The 18,086-nt window shown below is 37.3% G+C and overlaps 2 protein-coding genes across 4 annotated transcripts in view; both read left to right on the plus strand.

Annotated features, from left to right (window-relative positions):
* The window catches only part of LOC121381743, a 308,435-nt gene that overhangs the window by 160,400 nt on the left and 129,949 nt on the right, over nucleotides 1-18,086 (plus strand). The gene's annotated exons all lie outside the window — the stretch shown is intronic.
* Nucleotides 1-18,086, plus strand: part of LOC121381906 (zinc metalloproteinase-disintegrin-like stejnihagin-B) — a 36,114-nt gene that overhangs the window by 9,100 nt on the left and 8,928 nt on the right. For all 3 annotated transcript variants that reach the window (XM_041511311.1, XM_041511312.1, XM_041511313.1), the window contains exons 3-17: nucleotides 3,876-3,962; nucleotides 5,976-6,117; nucleotides 6,634-6,793; nucleotides 7,787-7,883; nucleotides 8,488-8,565; nucleotides 9,559-9,707; nucleotides 10,136-10,200; nucleotides 10,602-10,713; nucleotides 11,054-11,224; nucleotides 12,117-12,249; nucleotides 13,618-13,740; nucleotides 14,695-14,746; nucleotides 15,108-15,260; nucleotides 15,609-15,809; nucleotides 16,220-16,363. In XM_041511311.1, coding sequence (XP_041367245.1) covers nucleotides 3,876-3,962; nucleotides 5,976-6,117; nucleotides 6,634-6,793; nucleotides 7,787-7,883; nucleotides 8,488-8,565; nucleotides 9,559-9,707; nucleotides 10,136-10,200; nucleotides 10,602-10,713; nucleotides 11,054-11,224; nucleotides 12,117-12,249; nucleotides 13,618-13,740; nucleotides 14,695-14,746; nucleotides 15,108-15,260; nucleotides 15,609-15,809; nucleotides 16,220-16,363 — 1,867 coding nt within the window. The remainder of the gene's footprint in view (nucleotides 1-3,875; nucleotides 3,963-5,975; nucleotides 6,118-6,633; nucleotides 6,794-7,786; nucleotides 7,884-8,487; nucleotides 8,566-9,558; nucleotides 9,708-10,135; nucleotides 10,201-10,601; nucleotides 10,714-11,053; nucleotides 11,225-12,116; nucleotides 12,250-13,617; nucleotides 13,741-14,694; nucleotides 14,747-15,107; nucleotides 15,261-15,608; nucleotides 15,810-16,219; nucleotides 16,364-18,086) is intronic.

Below are 18,086 nucleotides of genomic sequence, written 5' to 3' on the forward strand. Positions count from 1 at the left end.
TGGCTTTCCTACAGAACAACAACAGTAATGTCCTTCCTTGGCCATCGACATCACCGGATTTGAACCCAATTGAGCATCTATGGGACGAGTTGGACTGACGCCTCCGACAGCGACAACCACAGCCCCAGACCCTGCCCGAGCTGGCAGCAGCCTTGCAGGCCGAGTGGGCCACCATCCCCCGGGACGTCATCCGTACTCTGGTTGCTTCAATGGGCAGGCGGTGCCAGGCAGTTGTCAACACACGCGGAGGCCACACCCGGTATTGACTCCAGATGACCTTGAACTTGGTGGTGTGTCCTATCACTTACTCACAATGGACTAGAGTGAATTGTGAACAATCCTGCAACATTTGGTAATTATCGGACTCACCATTCAATAATTAAATCAATTCTCCAAATGTTACGACAATGTGGTTTTGCGTTTCTTCTTTTGAAGAGTATATATATATAACTTAATGAAGAATGACCCACAAAACCCAACAATCATCAAACAAACAAACAACACCTTCATAAAAGAAATAACAAAAACATGCTACCTAAATAAAAACAGACCTACAAAACAAAAAAACAAGCAAAGAAAGACGGAAAGAAAACAATAAAGCAAAGAAAGACAGAAAGAAAACAATAAAGCAAAGAAAGACAGAAAGAAATAAATAAAGCAAAGAAAGAAAGAAACAAAACAAGCAAAAAACTGAAAAACAAAACAAAAATAAATCCATATATATCAGCTTTATTGTTTTATATTTAGCAGTTAAAACATATGAGCCAAAATCGTACAACGACATTAATCAATATAAATTTGACCTTATTTCTTTTTAATACGTCACTATTAAAACTCATTTATCTAAAGTTTCTAATACATTTTGTCTTGTGGTACCTTTTAGGGAGAAGGTTCCGATTAGGGTTCAGAGAAGATGGTTCCATTTCACTCATTTATTATTATTATTATTATTATTATTGTTATTATTATTATCATCATCATTATCATTATCATCATAATCATCATCATAATCATCATCATCATTATCATCATCATCATCATTATCATCATCATCATCATCATCATCATTTTCTCAGTCTTTTAGTAAACGATGTTTACAAATTGATGCCTTTGGTAAATTCTAATTTTACAACCTGGCGGGCATCAGTTGCATTTACAAAAATATGAGTACGAAGCCATTTTGAATGTGGGATATAACCCACTGGTAATGTGCTCGCGTGGTCGATCTAGGTTCCCCATGGTGGGTGTATTGCGCTGTTTCTTGTATTATCTGTAGAATGATGCACATAAAAGATCCCTTGCTGCTAATCAAAAAGACACGATGTTTACTTTCCCATTATCTGTGTGTGCCTTAATCATACTCTCCACGCCATATAACCGTAAATAAAAATGTTGCGCATGCGTCGTAACATAAAACATTTCTTCCTTCTTTCCTTCATCTTGACTATTATGTCTTTACATAGCTGGGGCTCTATCATACCATTTATTATCACACAAAGTTTTATTTTTTAACATTTTAATTATTATAAAGGTCAGTAAATATTTTTGGTTACAAAATAAAATAATGTAACCATGACAAGGCTCATTCAAAGCTCATAAAAATGAAGTTTTATTATGCACACTCATGGTTTAACTTTCCGATTCTTTATGGCTCTATCACGATTTATATTTCCATTTCTTTGTTACGGGAATCATAAACTCGTGTGTTATAATATTTTATTATGTGACGCATCATATTGATACTGTATTCATTAACGTTTATGTGGCATGTTTTTCTTTGTTCTTTGGATCCACGCATCAAAGCTTGTGGTTGTGGCTAAAGGTGTATAAACACAATAGTAAACCTGAAAGTGGTTTGTGGGAATATTTCACCACGTGGCTGACCACTGCATAGAAACAACATATACCATGTACAGAGACTCTTATCTATCTGTCTATCTGGCTGGCTGGATGGCTGGATGAATGGATGGATGGATGGATGGATGGATGGATGGCTGAAAAAGTATGCGTATATGTATGTATGTAGGGGCGGGACGTAGCCCAGTGGCACAGCACTCGCTTAATGCGCGGTCGGTCTAGGATCGACCCCCGTCGGTGGGCCCATTGCGCTATTTCTCCTTACATCTGGTGCACGGTGACTGCTGTATCAAGTTCTGTGGTGTGTGCTAAACTGCATGTGAGATGTTAACATGTTTGACATCCAATAGCCGATGATTAATAAATCAATGTGCTCTAGTGGTGTCGTTAAACAAAACAAACTTTAATGCATGTATGTATGGATGGATGGATGGATGGATGTACGTATGTCTTGTAAGATAGGGCGGAGCGAATCTTGTGTCTGTGTATGTGATAAACTTTATAGTTAAAGATATAATCACCATTGCTTCTAGCAACACCAGACGTGTCTTTGGTGATATATTGGGCATGTCATGGTGTTAATTGGGTCCTGCAGGTGTGTTGTAAATATAAATAGATATATCATCGTGTGAATCTAAACTGATCGTATGCCTAAGAGTGAAAAACGTTTTTTTTAATTATTATTTTATTTTGCAGAGAATGGGATAACTGTGGTCATGACCACTTGTTATACCTGCCTAAATTCAGTTTTGATTCCAGTTAAAGTTTAAAGTTTGTTTGTTTACTTACACCTGTAGATGACCGTAATGTATTAATTATCAGCTACTGGATGTCAAACACTTGGTAATTGTGACATGTAGTTTTATAATCAGTTTATTTATATATACCATTGTATGACACCCAATAGCCGATATATAATTTGTTTGTGCTGGGGTGTCGTTGAACATTCATTTAATCATTCATATAGTTTTAGAGAGAAAATACTTGATATGCACCATCCTACAGACAGAATAGTACATACCACGGCTTTTGATATATCAGTCGTGTTACACTGGCTGGATCAAGAAATAGCCCAATGGTCCACTGATGGTAACGGTATCATATCAATACCGATTTACAATACCAAGCAAATAAAAAAATCCCTGAAATTTCGGTATTGAAAAATGTTTTACGCCATTTAGTAAAGCACTAAACATATGTCTGACGAACACAAAATAGCTGAAACGAAGAGAGAGATGAGGGCCTTGTGTATGGAATTTAATTTTATTTAGATGAAATTAGTGGGTGAAACTTAACTCGGGCATACATTTAAAGCCGAGAATACCGAAAATACCGCTCGATATCGGTATCGGTATCGGTATCGATATTTTATCAATACCAAATACGATACCGATACCGAGGTAAATCACCCCAAAAATACCGATACCGATACCAAACCTGAAATATCAATACCGCTCAGCTCTACCACGCACCAGGCGAGCAATTTACCACTGAGCCACGTCCCGCCCCTTTTTATTCCAGAATCTAATTATTATTATCTATAATCTGTGTATTTGTAATCTTTCTGTTTGAAAAGTGTGTAAAATGTAATAAACAGAATTATGTTTATTTAGAAACAACGAAAAAACAAAACAAAAAACGAAGAAAAACACGAAAAGAACAAAACAAAAAAACCGGACCCCCCCCCCCCCCCCCCCCTCTCCAAACCCACCAAAAAAAACCCCAACAAAACAAAACAAAACAAAAAACCCAACAAAAACCCAACAAAAACAGACAAAAAACAGAAACGAAAACAAAACAACACAAACACAAACTAAAAAAGAGAAATAAACCCACACATTTATTTAACTAAGTATTACTGTGTCAAATGGTTACTTAAAAATAAGAAGACCGTTGTGCTGTTCAATCTTATTTGAGTTTTATATTCAAGGAAACACGTATTACTTACTGAAAGGAAGTGTGCGCAATTATACATAGACGTGTTATAATCTTAACCTCTTCTTGTTTCCTTTTGCCAGCGGGAAGCTCAGTTCCAGGACGAGGCCTGGGAAGCGGCGATGACGATATCGTGTTATGGCGAAGACAGAAATGTTCATCTGGAGCTGGTAAGGTCAATTTACGTCACAAAAGGCTATGGTTATTAAGTGTATTTTCTTCGACAATGCTAGAAAATGTGAAAAAAAGCGAAGCGTGCTTCTAACGGCAAACAAACTATAGCTAATCGGTGTCTAAAACATGGTTATATCTTCAATTCGTGGTGCCACCACAGTCTAGTGATTTATCAATACGATTTACCAATACGACATGCCATCCCCTTGAAGATGAACTAAAGGCTTTGCATGTTATATATTTAGTATTTCAATGTGTGTCAAAAACAAATATATATTTTAAAAAGCCCAAACAAACAAACGAAAACAACAACAAAAACGAAAACAAACAAATAAATAAGGACAAAACACAAAAAAGTGAAGAAAAACAAACAAATAATGATTGTTTTGTGTTGAACATTGATTTATTAACCATCGGCTGTTTGATGTCAAACATTTGATAATCACCACTGGAAACCCACTATAGATCTTTTATAGCATGGACTGTCCCACAAACAGAATAGCACATACACCGGCCTTTGCATACTATACATCATAATAATACATGTATCACAATAAATAGGTAATAAAAAAAACCGCGGACATGGAAAACCGGCCTATGTTATGGTCCACCGATAGCAAACTTTTCAGTGCGATATACATTATATTTGACAGAAAGCGTAACATATTTTCTGTATATTTTATATTCTGTATACCATAGAAGCTAGGTTATTTAACTTGATTAATAGCTGAGCTTTTATCGCTGTATTTTTTTATTTACCTAGTGGGTGGTTCTGGATATTGAAAGTGTTTCAATTCAGACTCGGTAATAAAAACACTACCGACTTCATCCCAGTGTTTACAATCTAGTTTTACATCTGAATGAAAACTGGAATTACATAAAAGAACGCGGTCTTAGTGCAGGGACATTTGACGAACCATTGTATACGTGTAGGTGTAAAACTCTCTTCAAATAAGACAATTGTTGGTCATTGTATGTAAATGTGTGCACTCGGGGATTGTGACAAGGCCATGGCCTTTGTCGTTCGAATACCGTTAGTTAGATGGAACGGGACACGGTGAATAGCAATTGAATGTGGTTTATTCATTAATTTCAACTTATTGTTGTGCTTATATCCAATTTAGTGGTTAGAGACAGAGAAGAGGGTGTTGTAGTCTTACACCTACCCACTGTGTTATTAAACTCGCTCTGGGTGGGAGCTGGTACCCAGCTGCGAACCAAGTACCTACTAGCCTTATGTCTTGACAACGACACCACCGAGGCCGGTTGTTTGTGGTGTTCTTCGCTTGAGATAATAAAAAATATACAGCATGTCATACATTAGAAAGTGCATAAGAACCATATGGGTCTAGTATACCTACAATATACACCGTATGATGTGCATTAGTTTTGATTATCCGAAACGAGAAGCGTTGTCAGTTGGTACGTTTCTATAGCTAGGCATTGCCTAGTCGAATCCTGGACTTTGTTAATTTATTTATTTTAAAATGAAGATAGGGTGTAAAAGGGTTGGAATGCCCTGGGGTATTGATAATAATTTCTGCAAAACTTGAGGAGAAACACATTTCAGTACAATGTTCGAAATCAGGGTTAGGAGGGAAAAGACACACACGTACACACACACACACACACACACACACACACACACACACACACACGCACACACAGAGAGAGAGAGAGTGTGTGTGTGTGTGTGTGTGTGTGTGTGTGTGTGTGTGTGTGTGTATGTGAACCTTAAAGTCAATGGTATAGCCGCTATGCCACCAAGTCCGGTTCGTCAAACACTCCCAACGGCAGACAATTAGCCTGGCATTCCGAATGTTTAGAAAAGAAGCAGCTTAATGAATTGAATTAAATTATCGGTTGTTTCCATGTTCTATTTGCATGTTGTTTTGTATTTAATTATTCCTGCTTCCCAAGTCAGTATATATTATTACGATTAACTCGGCGTCTCTTTTAAGTAATGGTTTTGTTTTGTATTCAGGAATTTTTTTCTTTTTTTCTTTCAGATGGGGATTCTGACATTGCATGGCAAAGAGTACAAATTGGAACCAAAATCACGTAATCGTAGAGGGGTGTCACGTGATCAGGAAGAATATACTTTTGAAAAGGAACCTGTCCAGCCTATAGGTCACGACTATAGAGAAGCCCGTATGTGATTTAAAAAAGAAAACGTTTTACACCAAATATACATATTCTTCTTTTTCATTTCCATTTTCATGTGTTATGCAATACACTTGTTTTTATTTGTATCGCCGTTTCGTTTACTATTTATGATCGTATGTCTCATAATTTAGGACAGATTTCCAAATGTTTCTTGTAGCTATGTAAGAACATATATATGTGTCATTAAACACACTGGTCGTGTAAAACATTCTCATCTGTTTTAAATGTCTCAAGTTACATATCACCTACACATTCTGGCTTCATTTACCAATTTTAGTAAATCCAACATCTGTCTGGTGGTCATGGTGATTGTAATATTTTAAAATAGACATAATATGCAAAACAGACAAAAAGGTACATATATCAATGAAATAAAGAACAAAAGCTGATTTCATACACTGGTTCTTTGTCTGTACAATGTGTGCGCCTGTATGCCCCTCTATCACTGTTTTGTTCTAAATATTAAATAGTTTATAATATAATAAACCTCTATAATTTCAGCTTTATATGAAGAGACTGTTACGCCTAATCTGAAAAAGATTGAGAAGTACCCCATATTATTGCGACTGAAGTCTGCAAGTCCCCTTCGACGAAAACGACAGACGCCGTCAGAGTACTTTGTGGATGTGCTAACACTTATTGACTACTCAATTTACAAAAGGTAATTAAATAACGCGGGTTTACCTGTATGGTCGTCGCAGTTAAAAGTAAATCATGTGGTAGGTAATCACTGGCACTTGGTCATTAACACAGGTATTGGAAGATGCTTGCAGCTAAAAACCGCCATCAGTGGCGCAGTGGTTAAGCCATCGAACTACAGGCTGGTAGGTACAGGGTTCTCAGCCCGGTACCGGCTCCAACCCAGAGCGAGTTTTTAAGCGCTCAGAGGGTAGGTGTAAGGCCACTACACCCTCTTCTCTCTCACTAACCACTAGCCAACTAACAACTAACAACTAACCAACTGTCCTGGACAGACACCCCAGATAGCTGAGGTGTCGTTGCAAACATATTTTATTGTACAAAGAACAAAATAATTGGGCACAAGTTTGACAACTTACGAGGCCCTCTTCTATATTCATACAATATACTTGGCGAGGTGTGTGCCCAGGACAGCGTGCTTGAACCTTAATAAACACGAAAATAAGTTGAAATGAAATTGCAACTAGATAGGTCAGTTATATTAATTTGTCTTTCAAGCACGAAGGGTCAATGCATAATCATTAGAGTTAAGAGGGATGGCAGTTTTCCCCCTCCTCCCTTATTGCTTTTGGAGGCTATCATTTAGGCCTAAATAAACTGTCTTCATAGTAGCTGGATTTTATTTTTTTTATTTTTTTATTTTACAGCGACACAAGGTAAAGGTGCAATATTAATTGTAATTATTACATTTTATTGTATCAATCTTTAGTGAATGAATGATTAACAGAATGAATGAATGAATAACTGAATGAATGAATGAATGAATGAATGAATGAATGAATGAATGAACGAACGAACGAACGAACGAACGAATGAATGGATGGATGGATGAATGCTATTTAGTTTTGTTTCACTCTTTTTTGGTAACTTTTGTAATACCGATCAGTTGAATGTTTAATGAATGTAATATAATACTATACATATTTAATAACTGTATATTACATTCTATTTTTAGATATTATGATCGTACGGAATCAGCTCTTAGCGCAGGGACACGAAAACTCCTTGCCCTACAGAATATCAGAGAATATTTCGCCTACATCATGAACGGGGTATCTAAATTTATCTATTGATGTCACCTTTAGCTGTATATTTAGATTTTTTACTTTTGTAAATTTCGGTTGATTCGCTTAATCGGTATGTATGTGAATGGATCCCTCTTTGCTCAGCTATTCAAATTGTTTTGTGAAATTAAATGGGTAGTTAGTACAAGCTGCCATAAAAATGATAGTATCAGAATTTTCTTTAACTACAAGTAAAGAGAGTGTTTATTAGTTTGGAGTGATAACTTATTGCTGCATTTTTAGTGTTGAGAGAATCATACACAGACCCATCAAAATAACGTATTGCAGCAAATGCACACATAAACATAATTGTTGATGGGCCTGATTCATTCATTTTAACTTATTGTGGTGCTTGTGTCCAATTAAGGTATCTGGCTTGTCTGTTCAGGACAGTGATAAGATTTATAAACTTTTAGCGGTTATACCTACTGAGGCGATAAAACTAACTTTGAAACCGTTACCGTGATGCCAACCCAGTACCCACCAGTCGTTGAGGCCGACGATTTTAACCACTACGCCACTAAGACCGGACAGGCGACTATATGTTAAAGAATTATAAGATAATAAATACTATAGTTTTTTTTTCTTCCAGGTAAATCTTCGCTACAAACGAATAACTGGACTCACCGCCCGACTGGTCGTTAGACTGATTGGTTACGTTGTAGCCGAGGTAGGTACAGTTCAGTTATTGTGATTTTACATTTTATAAATATTCTTTTTACATTTATTATGTAATGCTGACAGTAGTATTTATTATTTGTATAGACTATAGACACAGAGACAAACCAAAAAAGAGTTAAAGTTTGATTTGTTTAACGATACAACTAGAGCACATTGATTTATTAATCATCAGCTGTTGGATGTCAAACAGTTGGCTATTTTGACATATAGTCTTAGAGAGGAAACCCGCTACATTTTTCCAATAGTAACAAGGGATCCTTTATATGCACAATCCCATAGACTGGATAGCACATACCACCACCATTGATATATCAGTCGTGAGAAATAGCCCAAATGGGCCCACCGACGGGTATCGTTCCCAAACTGACCGCGCATCAAGCGAGCACTTTACCACTTGGCCATTAGTCCGCCACCCCCCCCCCCCCCCCCCCAGAAAGAGACAAAGACAGAGACACAGGCACAGATATGTACACACAAACAATATACACTCGTACACTAAAGTGTGTTCTATTTAACAATACCACTAGAACACATTGTTTGATTGATGATTGGTGTTAAACATTTCGTAAACTCATACACATAAACACACAACAATATACACAAACTCGAACATATACACACATGTATACAGAGAGAGAAAGAGAGAAATACAGACAGACAGAAACAGAAATATAGAGAAAAAAGAGCGAGAAAAAGAAAGAGAGACAGAAAGAGAGAAAAAAAAGAGAAATATAGACAGAAAGAAAGATATAGAGACAGAAAGAGTGAAAAAAGAGAGATAGAGACACAGAGAGAAAGGGACAAAAAGAGAGATAGAGACACACAGAACGAGAAAACCACACACACACACACACACACACACAGAGAGAGAGAGAGAGAGAGAGAGAGAGAGAGAGAGAGAGAGAGAGAGAGAGAGAGAGAGGCAGAGACAGAGGGAGAGAGAGACAGAGATAACGACTACAACTATCTGAAATCATTACAGACATCTTCTAAAGCTCCGTGGACGGAGAACTATCGAGTGATGACGTCATCAGGTGGCGAGGTGGATGCCGACAACGTGCTCAAGTTCATGACGAAATGGGTGCCCGAGGCGACACTCCCCAGCAGCGACCACGTGATGCTGTTTACAGGGTCAGTTATCACTGATACAATGCATAAAACAGGGCTTTCAAATAGACCTAGATCGTGGAGTGATTATACCATGTCATAAAATATATTTCGTAATGCAAAATACAAACACAACTTCAGTCTTCATAGCATCGTGTGTAACGGTTATCGTCAACTGCCTTCATAAAAAAACATACACCTGTCGCCATGGAGTGCCCAGGGTCGTTGTTGTGTTTTGTTTTGATTTTGTTCATTTTTATTTTATTTTTATTTTTTCTTCTTCTAATATTATGTACTTTAACACTGTGAAACAGACACCGCTACTGTGTGCTAAATTACTTTACTGTGACCTACATTATTACGATCGACAAATGATATGCGTCATTAAAAAAAATCAATGTGGATTATTTGTTCTGCACTACAACTTTATTGATTAAATGCTTGTGTTTTAGGTACGACATGTACACCATTGGGAGTAGACCAGATGGAAGTGTGGCTAGATCGACAGCAACATCTGGTTAGTACACGCACGTACAGATAAACACACGAATGCATGCATACCCCCCACCCCCACCCCCACCCCCAAATACACATATAGACCTCTGTCTGTCTTTCTGTCTGTCTATCTATCTATCTATCCGTCTCTGTCTCTGTGTGTTTATATATAGATAGACACACACATACAAACATACATAAATACATACATACAGAGAGAAAGAGGATGGTCAAACAGATAGGGGGGTGCAGAGAGAGAGAGGGGGCAGAGAGAGAGAGAGAGAGAGAGAGAGAGAGAGAGAGAGAGAGAGAGAGAGAGAGAGAGAGAGAGAGAGAGAGAGAGAGTACTATTCGATTTACAAAGTCTATTTCTAGTGTTAATAAATAACACGCATGTGCTGATTCGTTATATTATTATCTTAGGTTTGGCTTATATTTCCACGATGTGTCGGTCTGATGGACGAAGTATATCTATAGTGGAAGATAACGGGGGGTTCCAGTGTATCGACACAGCGGCCCATGAACTGGGACACAGGTAAATCGTCGTTTTATGGTAATTATTTCGGAGGTTATTTGATATAACACAGACAGATGAATCCATATTTTGTCATCTATTGATCCATCCATTTAGTATATCCATTCCCTCCGTCCATACCTTCATTCATGCCTCCATCCATTATCCACCCACCCATCCATCTCTCCATATCTCCCTCCCCCTTCCTCCCTCCATCCATCCTCACACCCTCAATCCACACGCCCCATCCATTCCCTCCATCCTTCTATCCATCCACCCACTTATTGTTCCACCATTTTTATTATTGTATATTCTGTGTTTTAAAATGTGTATTTCATCATGGATGCTTTCTTTTCTTCAGTCTGGGATCCCGACACGATGGCGATGGGAACACGTGTAAGGCAGAAGACCGGTTCATTATGTCAGGAGGGACGTACAAGAAGACGAGCGCTAACCTAGGAAACCCCTGGCTCTTCTCGTCCTGCTCAGTGACGTACTTCAACAACTTCCTTACGGCGCTAATGCAGACACGGTTAGCTCCCTTTATTTAGTATACCCAGCGTCATCTCAGCAATATAATTGTAAATCTTTGTCTGATACTTAGAGGCTACTGGCATAATTTTACAAAGAAGGAAGGAAGGAAATGTTTTATTTAACGACGCACTCAACACATTTTATTTACGGTTATATGGCGTCAGACATATAGTTAAGGACCACATGAGAGAGGAAACCTGCTGTCACCACTTCATGGGCTACTCGATTAGCAGCAAGGGATCTTTTACATGCACCATCTTATAGACAGGATAGCACATACCACGGCCTTTGATGTACCAGTCGTGGTGCACTAGATGGAACGCACCTCTGCTCAATATTGATTCCAAAATATATACAGTTCATTACATGTTTTACAGAAATACTGTTCAAATTGCTTAGAGGAAAAGGCCCCTTTAATTCCGCCATTCAATATTTTAGTATGTTTTATTAACTGTATGTACACTTTATATAAACAATTGCCATTGGTGATATATTACACACTAAAGCTTAATTTACTGCATATCACTGTATAATATTAATATCATAATAAAATAATATAATTGAATATAATGATATGATTAATGACTATCATTGTAATTACTAATATTAATAACATAGTTTATTGTTTATAATTATTGATTAGTTAACTTAGTAATCATAAATAATTGTATTTAATAATCTTATAATATAATAATAATATTATGACAATAACATTCAATGTAATACAATATTATTAGTATAATATTAATATAACAATTATAGCTATACCATTTTCACAAACAAAACGAAATCTGGTGAATAACCAGATGCAAGGAAAAATGTTGGATTATTGAAATTGCATAAATCTCCAACAAGTATTAATAAATTTTTGCTCTTTTTTTACAATTCAGATATGGAATTAACTGTATGACTAAGAAGATTTCAGCAGTGAACGTACCGACAGTCCGAGACCTGCCGGGACAGATCTACAACCCTGACGCTCAGTGTCAAAACATATACGGCTCGAAATCAAGATTGTGTCAGGTACTAGCAGTGTTTCTGGCCGTCCTAGACGAAAACCGTCCTCGGTGGCGTCGTGGTTAGGCCATCGGTCTACAGGCTGGTAGGTACTGGGTTCGGATCCCAGTCGAGGCATGGGTTTTTTAATCCAGATACCGACTCCAAACCGTGAGTGAGTGCTCCGCAAGGTTCAATGGGTAGGTGTAAACCACTTGCACCGACCAGTGATCCATAATTGGTTCAACAAAGGCCATGGTTTGTGCTATCCTGTCTGTGGGAAGCGCAAATAAAAGATCCCTTGCTGCTAATCGGAAAAAGCAGCCCATGAAGTGGCAACAGCAGGTTTCCTCTCAAAATCTGTGTGGTCTTTAACCATATGTCTGACGCCATATAACCGTAAATAAAATGTGTTGAGTGCGTCGTTAAATAAAACATTTCTTTCTTTTTCTAGACGAAAATACATTTTATGTAAATCGACAAAATTATGTACGTTAGAAAAAGGGATCAGTGGTTTAAAATATCAGATACCTGATACATAAGGTGCATAGGTGGGCGAAAACTGTGATGCGGGAGTACGTACCCACGTTTCTGAATACAGTGGTATAAATATCAGATACCTGATACATAAGGTGCATAGGTGGGCGAAAACTGTGATGCGAGAGTACGTACCCACGTTTCTGAATACAGTGGTATAAATATCAGATACCTGATACATAAGGTGCATAGGTGGGCGAAAACTGTGATGCGGGAGTACGTACCCACGTTTCTGAATACAGTGGTATAAATATCAGATACCTGATACATAAGGTGCATAGGTGGGCGAAAACTGTGATGCGGGAGTACGTACCCACGTTTCTGAATACAGTGGTATAAATATCAGATACCTGATACATAAGGTGCATAGGTGGGCGAAAACTGTGATGCGGGAGTACGTACCCACGTTTCTGAATACAGTGGTATAAATATCGGATACCTGATACATAAGGTGCATAGGTGGGCGAAAACTGTGATGCGGGAGTACGTACCCACGTTTCTGAATACAGTGGTATAAATATCAGATACCTGATACATAAGGTGCATAGGTGGGCGAAAACTGTGATGCGGGAGTACGTACCCACGTTTCTGAATCCTCGCATGGTGTTTACACTTTAATAGTGATACAGTGATATAAATGACAGCTGAAATAGCTTTTTGTCAACGATATATTCAACATTCGAAATATAATTTTTCGAAATATAATTGAGTTCAGTAATTATCATATTTTAGCTAATAATAATAAATAATAAAAAGAAACAACAACAAAAAAAACACAAAAAAAAAACAAAGACAAAAACAAACAAATAACCATAAATGTGCTGTAAACTATTTTTACGACTGCCATTTATATTTCAGGGTCCTAACTTTTTAAATAGCACCAGCCTCATATGTGTTTCCATGTACTGCCTCGACCCAAACACGCCCGGGACATGTTACCAGTATGAGGCGGCCAGAGGGACAACGTGTGGTAACAAAAAGGTTTGTACATTTTAACGTGAAAGCCATTTTGCTCTTTGTTCAATTTACAATGTGTTCAATTTGCATTGTTTTCAATTTGCAATGTATAGTGATGAGAGCATTTAATGCAGTGAAACAGTTCTTCCAGGCTTAAAACCACAGGGGCAGAGGCCCTTAAAATTAAGCTGATGCGCGACGAGTGTGATATGATTGCAAACTTCACGAGATGAGATATAAATCATATTTGACTTTTGGCAATTTAACTTTATTTTTAAAATGCCAGCAACAAAATAGTTTCCGCTTTCTTACAGTTAAGATAACACTTTCCACAGTGACGATAACTTTCACTCTAAAATGTGTTATCGTCACTGAGTGACTGATAATACTTTTATTTCACTGATATTTTGAGATATTTCACTAAATGTTATATAATAAGTTGGTATTCATTATATTTGGGAGTTATCATAAAAAAATAAATATACTTTAGCATTAAAAATCTCTGGCGGTTATAATGACATTTAAGAAACTATTTTTTCTTCAAGTACGTATTCATGCGATAAATTAGATTCGGCTCTTTTCAGCAACACACAAACAAACATTCATAATACGTTTTATACTATTTCGAATACAGGGGCTACTGACGGACATAAACTGTATTAAAAATAACAAAAGCATGTCATTAGTTTGCTTTAGAGTCATACTAGACTTATTAAAATCAGTCGGATGGATAATATAATTCGTTTAAGAAACGACGAGCACTCGAAAGTGCTCGAGATCAATCCATCATACACCATTCTCAATTGACCGCGAACGTCCGCGAACAATTTCCCTCCTAAACACGCAGCTACTGTGATCTTTACTTGCCAATAAACCTCCGACACATTTAATTATTAAAGTATTTGTAACATTGCTTTACTGTTCTTCTGTTTGTATTTTTCTTCTGAGTATGATGATCTTTCGGCTTTGTGTTTTCAGTGGTGCATAAATGGCAAGTGTGTATATTCACCAGATGCGCCTACTGCTGATGGTAAGCATAACTATTTTTATTGTTATTATGTAATATTGTTCTCCGAAGACCGCCTATCAATTACCACATGTATGATATCCAATAGCCGATGATTAATTAATTAATCAATCGTTATTGTGATCCGGTAGTGTCATTAGACAAAACAAACTTTAGCCTATTTATAAAAGGTATCCTAGTATTGAATTAAATTGTTTATTAATTAATAAAAAAATTGATGTGATCTAACAATATGCATGTAGCCTCATTTGAAGAGTATGTGTGAGAATCATTGAATACGTAATTATTCATTATCCATTGTGCCCTTATGGTGTTGTTAAACGAAACGAGCTTTTAACTTTATTTCCACAAATTGAATTTACAGACAAATGTCCGTTCGGTGACCAGTCGGGCACAGCATTTGAAGGAAAGACGTGTGAAGATTTCGTATCTGGTTCTGGTGCATCTTACTGCTATCAAGAGGTCGTTAGAGGGCGCTGCTGTAAATCTTGTGGTCTTCATTACACCGGGGCACCAGGTAAATCATTGTAACTACCATTGCTTAATGTTTACCATATAGATTGTATCTTTTCGCTTTTAGAAACACCAATACTTAGATTTTCCACCAACAAACGATAAAAACGTACACGAAAACATTAATATATTCTGCAGGTTCAGATTAATAAAAGACAACAACCCAATTCCGAAATTTGTGGGGCTTTGGGCGTTTTGTTTTGGAGGGTGGCAAGCAAACTTCATTCATTCAACATTGTCCTTATTGGCCATATCTCATATTTGATACAAAGATTCTATCCTACACATTATGTCACACTATCTTTTTCACAAAATCATCTGTACATCTGGGCTTTTTGTTGTTTTACTATAGGTTGCTTATACGGAGACAAAGTGCTTGGCTGCAGAAAAGAATACTGCGACCACATCTACACCGATGGCAGACGATACGACGCCAACTGCTGTGGAACGTGCGGACTGGCAACAACAACGCCTGGCGGACCAACAACACCAGTCACTACGGTATTCACCCAGAGACCAACTACCACCGCTGTGACACAGGCACCAACACCAGGTAAATTTAAAGTATAACTGTCTGCAGTCCCGTTTCGGCTCCCAACCAGAGCGAAGTTTATCGACTCAGTGTTTAGGTGTAAGACCACTACACCGACTTCTCTCTCACTAACGACTAGCCACTAACCTGCTGTCCTGGACAGACAGCACAGATAACTGAGGTGTGTGTACTCTGGTGCTTGAAAGCTAGATATAAGCACGAAAATAAATTGAAATAAATTATTTTTCCAGAACAGTCCTCTCTTTTTAGGGTGATTGTTATGGTGATGAGGGGTACGATTCTTTAAAAAATATGCCTTCAGTAACCAAACATAATGTCTTTTATATTTTGTATTTGGACCTAATATCTTTTCGTTGTTCATTCAGGTTGGTTATATAAATACAGTTTATTAAGTATTACTCTGTTTTTAGGCACGTGTTCTGATATAGGAGGGGTTACTTTCAACGGCAAGTCGTGCGCAGACATTGTTGCCCAGTCGCCGTCCAACTGTTATTCCGATAACGTCAAGTTGTACTGCTGTGGAACATGTGCACGAGTCTCGACCGGGACGCCTGGTAAGTCAGAAACTTTTGACTGTCTTTATCGTCTTCTGTAACCACAAGCATGCTTCTGATCTTTACCTAGAATTAAAGGCAGACTCTCACTGGAGTGTACGCACTAATGGCCGAGTCCCAAGAATTGTGTGACTTGAAATACACACTGGGCCGGATTTACAAAGCCAGGTTATGTTTTACACGCGTGTAACTACGCAGTCTGATTAAAGTTAGCTCTTCTGGTCTAATAGTAATTAACCAGTGGAGCTAATTTTAGTTAGATTGGTAACTACGTACAATCACAATGCTTAAACACCTGCCTTTAAGAAAAACAGGCTTCGTAAATTCGGCCCATAATGTGTACGTTAATCTTCAACAAACTCTAACTATCATAACCACTTTGCATCTGTTTAAAATCACTAGCCTTAACTAAAACAACTGTTTATTTTCTGATTTAAGATTAATTAACCACAATTCAGTGAAATACACATCTATGAGCATATAATGCGGTATCATGACTTTTGTAGCTGTTTGAATACAATATACAACGGGTCTAATTAATTGTATATATTTTCGGGTCTAATTAATTGTATATATTTTCATCAACATTTTCTTGGCCATTTAGTATATCAACCTTCGTGCGATCCTGCCTTTAATATATTCTTCATTAGAGCAGTATTTCGCAATACGTGTTCCGTTAACTTGGTCCATACCAATTTACTATAATGCAGACCATAAGTGGACTGCAATATTGTTTTTAACGCACATTAATGTGCGCAGACGCGACAAATCGATAATATTTTTAAAATAACTACTTTTCGTTTTCACTGAGACCGAATCAATTGCTGCCTAAATAATTCTACATTCGTTAAATTGAATAACTGTATAATTCATATATACTCAACAAAATTAATTAAAGATCAGTAGACCTTTTGTCATTTTAGCACAATTTTGTTCAGAGTAATTTGTTTACCTTTTTTATAATGTTCAATTGCCAAATGCCACCAGTGTTAGCAATGAACAAACTGCACGCTTTACATGTTTAAACCATTCTTTAATAAAATGCACAATGTATACTAGTATTTATATATTATATACATCATATACACAACACACAATGTATGCAAAACGGACATTAAAGGAAACAGCTTCGCGTGATCACGGCATGGTTGTTTGCTTGCTTCATTATCAATATTCATCCACTCACCGTATACATTATATGAACCATGCATGTATATACTGGACGTAGTTGTCTACATTACCACACCATGTCTGCTATTAATACGGAACATGTAGTACAGATGTAGTACAGATGTGCATCATTGGCCACATTCAAAGGAGTACATCACAAAGATGGCAAGGTGTCCTGAATGATGGAATCTCCAACTGAATCACCAAGGCGGGTTGCACAGACATTTAAAACGACCAATGGGTGTCATGGAGTATTCAAGTACATCATGGACGTAGAACTGATTAATGAATGGCTGGTATTAATTCAAGAATTCTTCATGAAGACACAACTTGGAGGATTTTGTCGACGTCATAAAATCTGCTGTTACTTGTTTCATCACAAAGGACTCGTTTGTCGTTTTGATATACCAAGGAGACAATTATATGAAGTCGCAAGTCCATCAACCAAACCAACAGATAGCATTGTAGAGATGTTGATACGTACTGGAAACGTCTTTAGTGGATTAACGTGAAATCATGGAATCGCTTGTTGCACCATAGAGACACAGCATTA

Source organism: Gigantopelta aegis, chromosome 9 (genome assembly GCF_016097555.1).
Source record: "Gigantopelta aegis isolate Gae_Host chromosome 9, Gae_host_genome, whole genome shotgun sequence".
NCBI classification, from domain to species: Eukaryota; Metazoa; Mollusca; class Gastropoda; order Neomphalida; family Peltospiridae; genus Gigantopelta; species Gigantopelta aegis.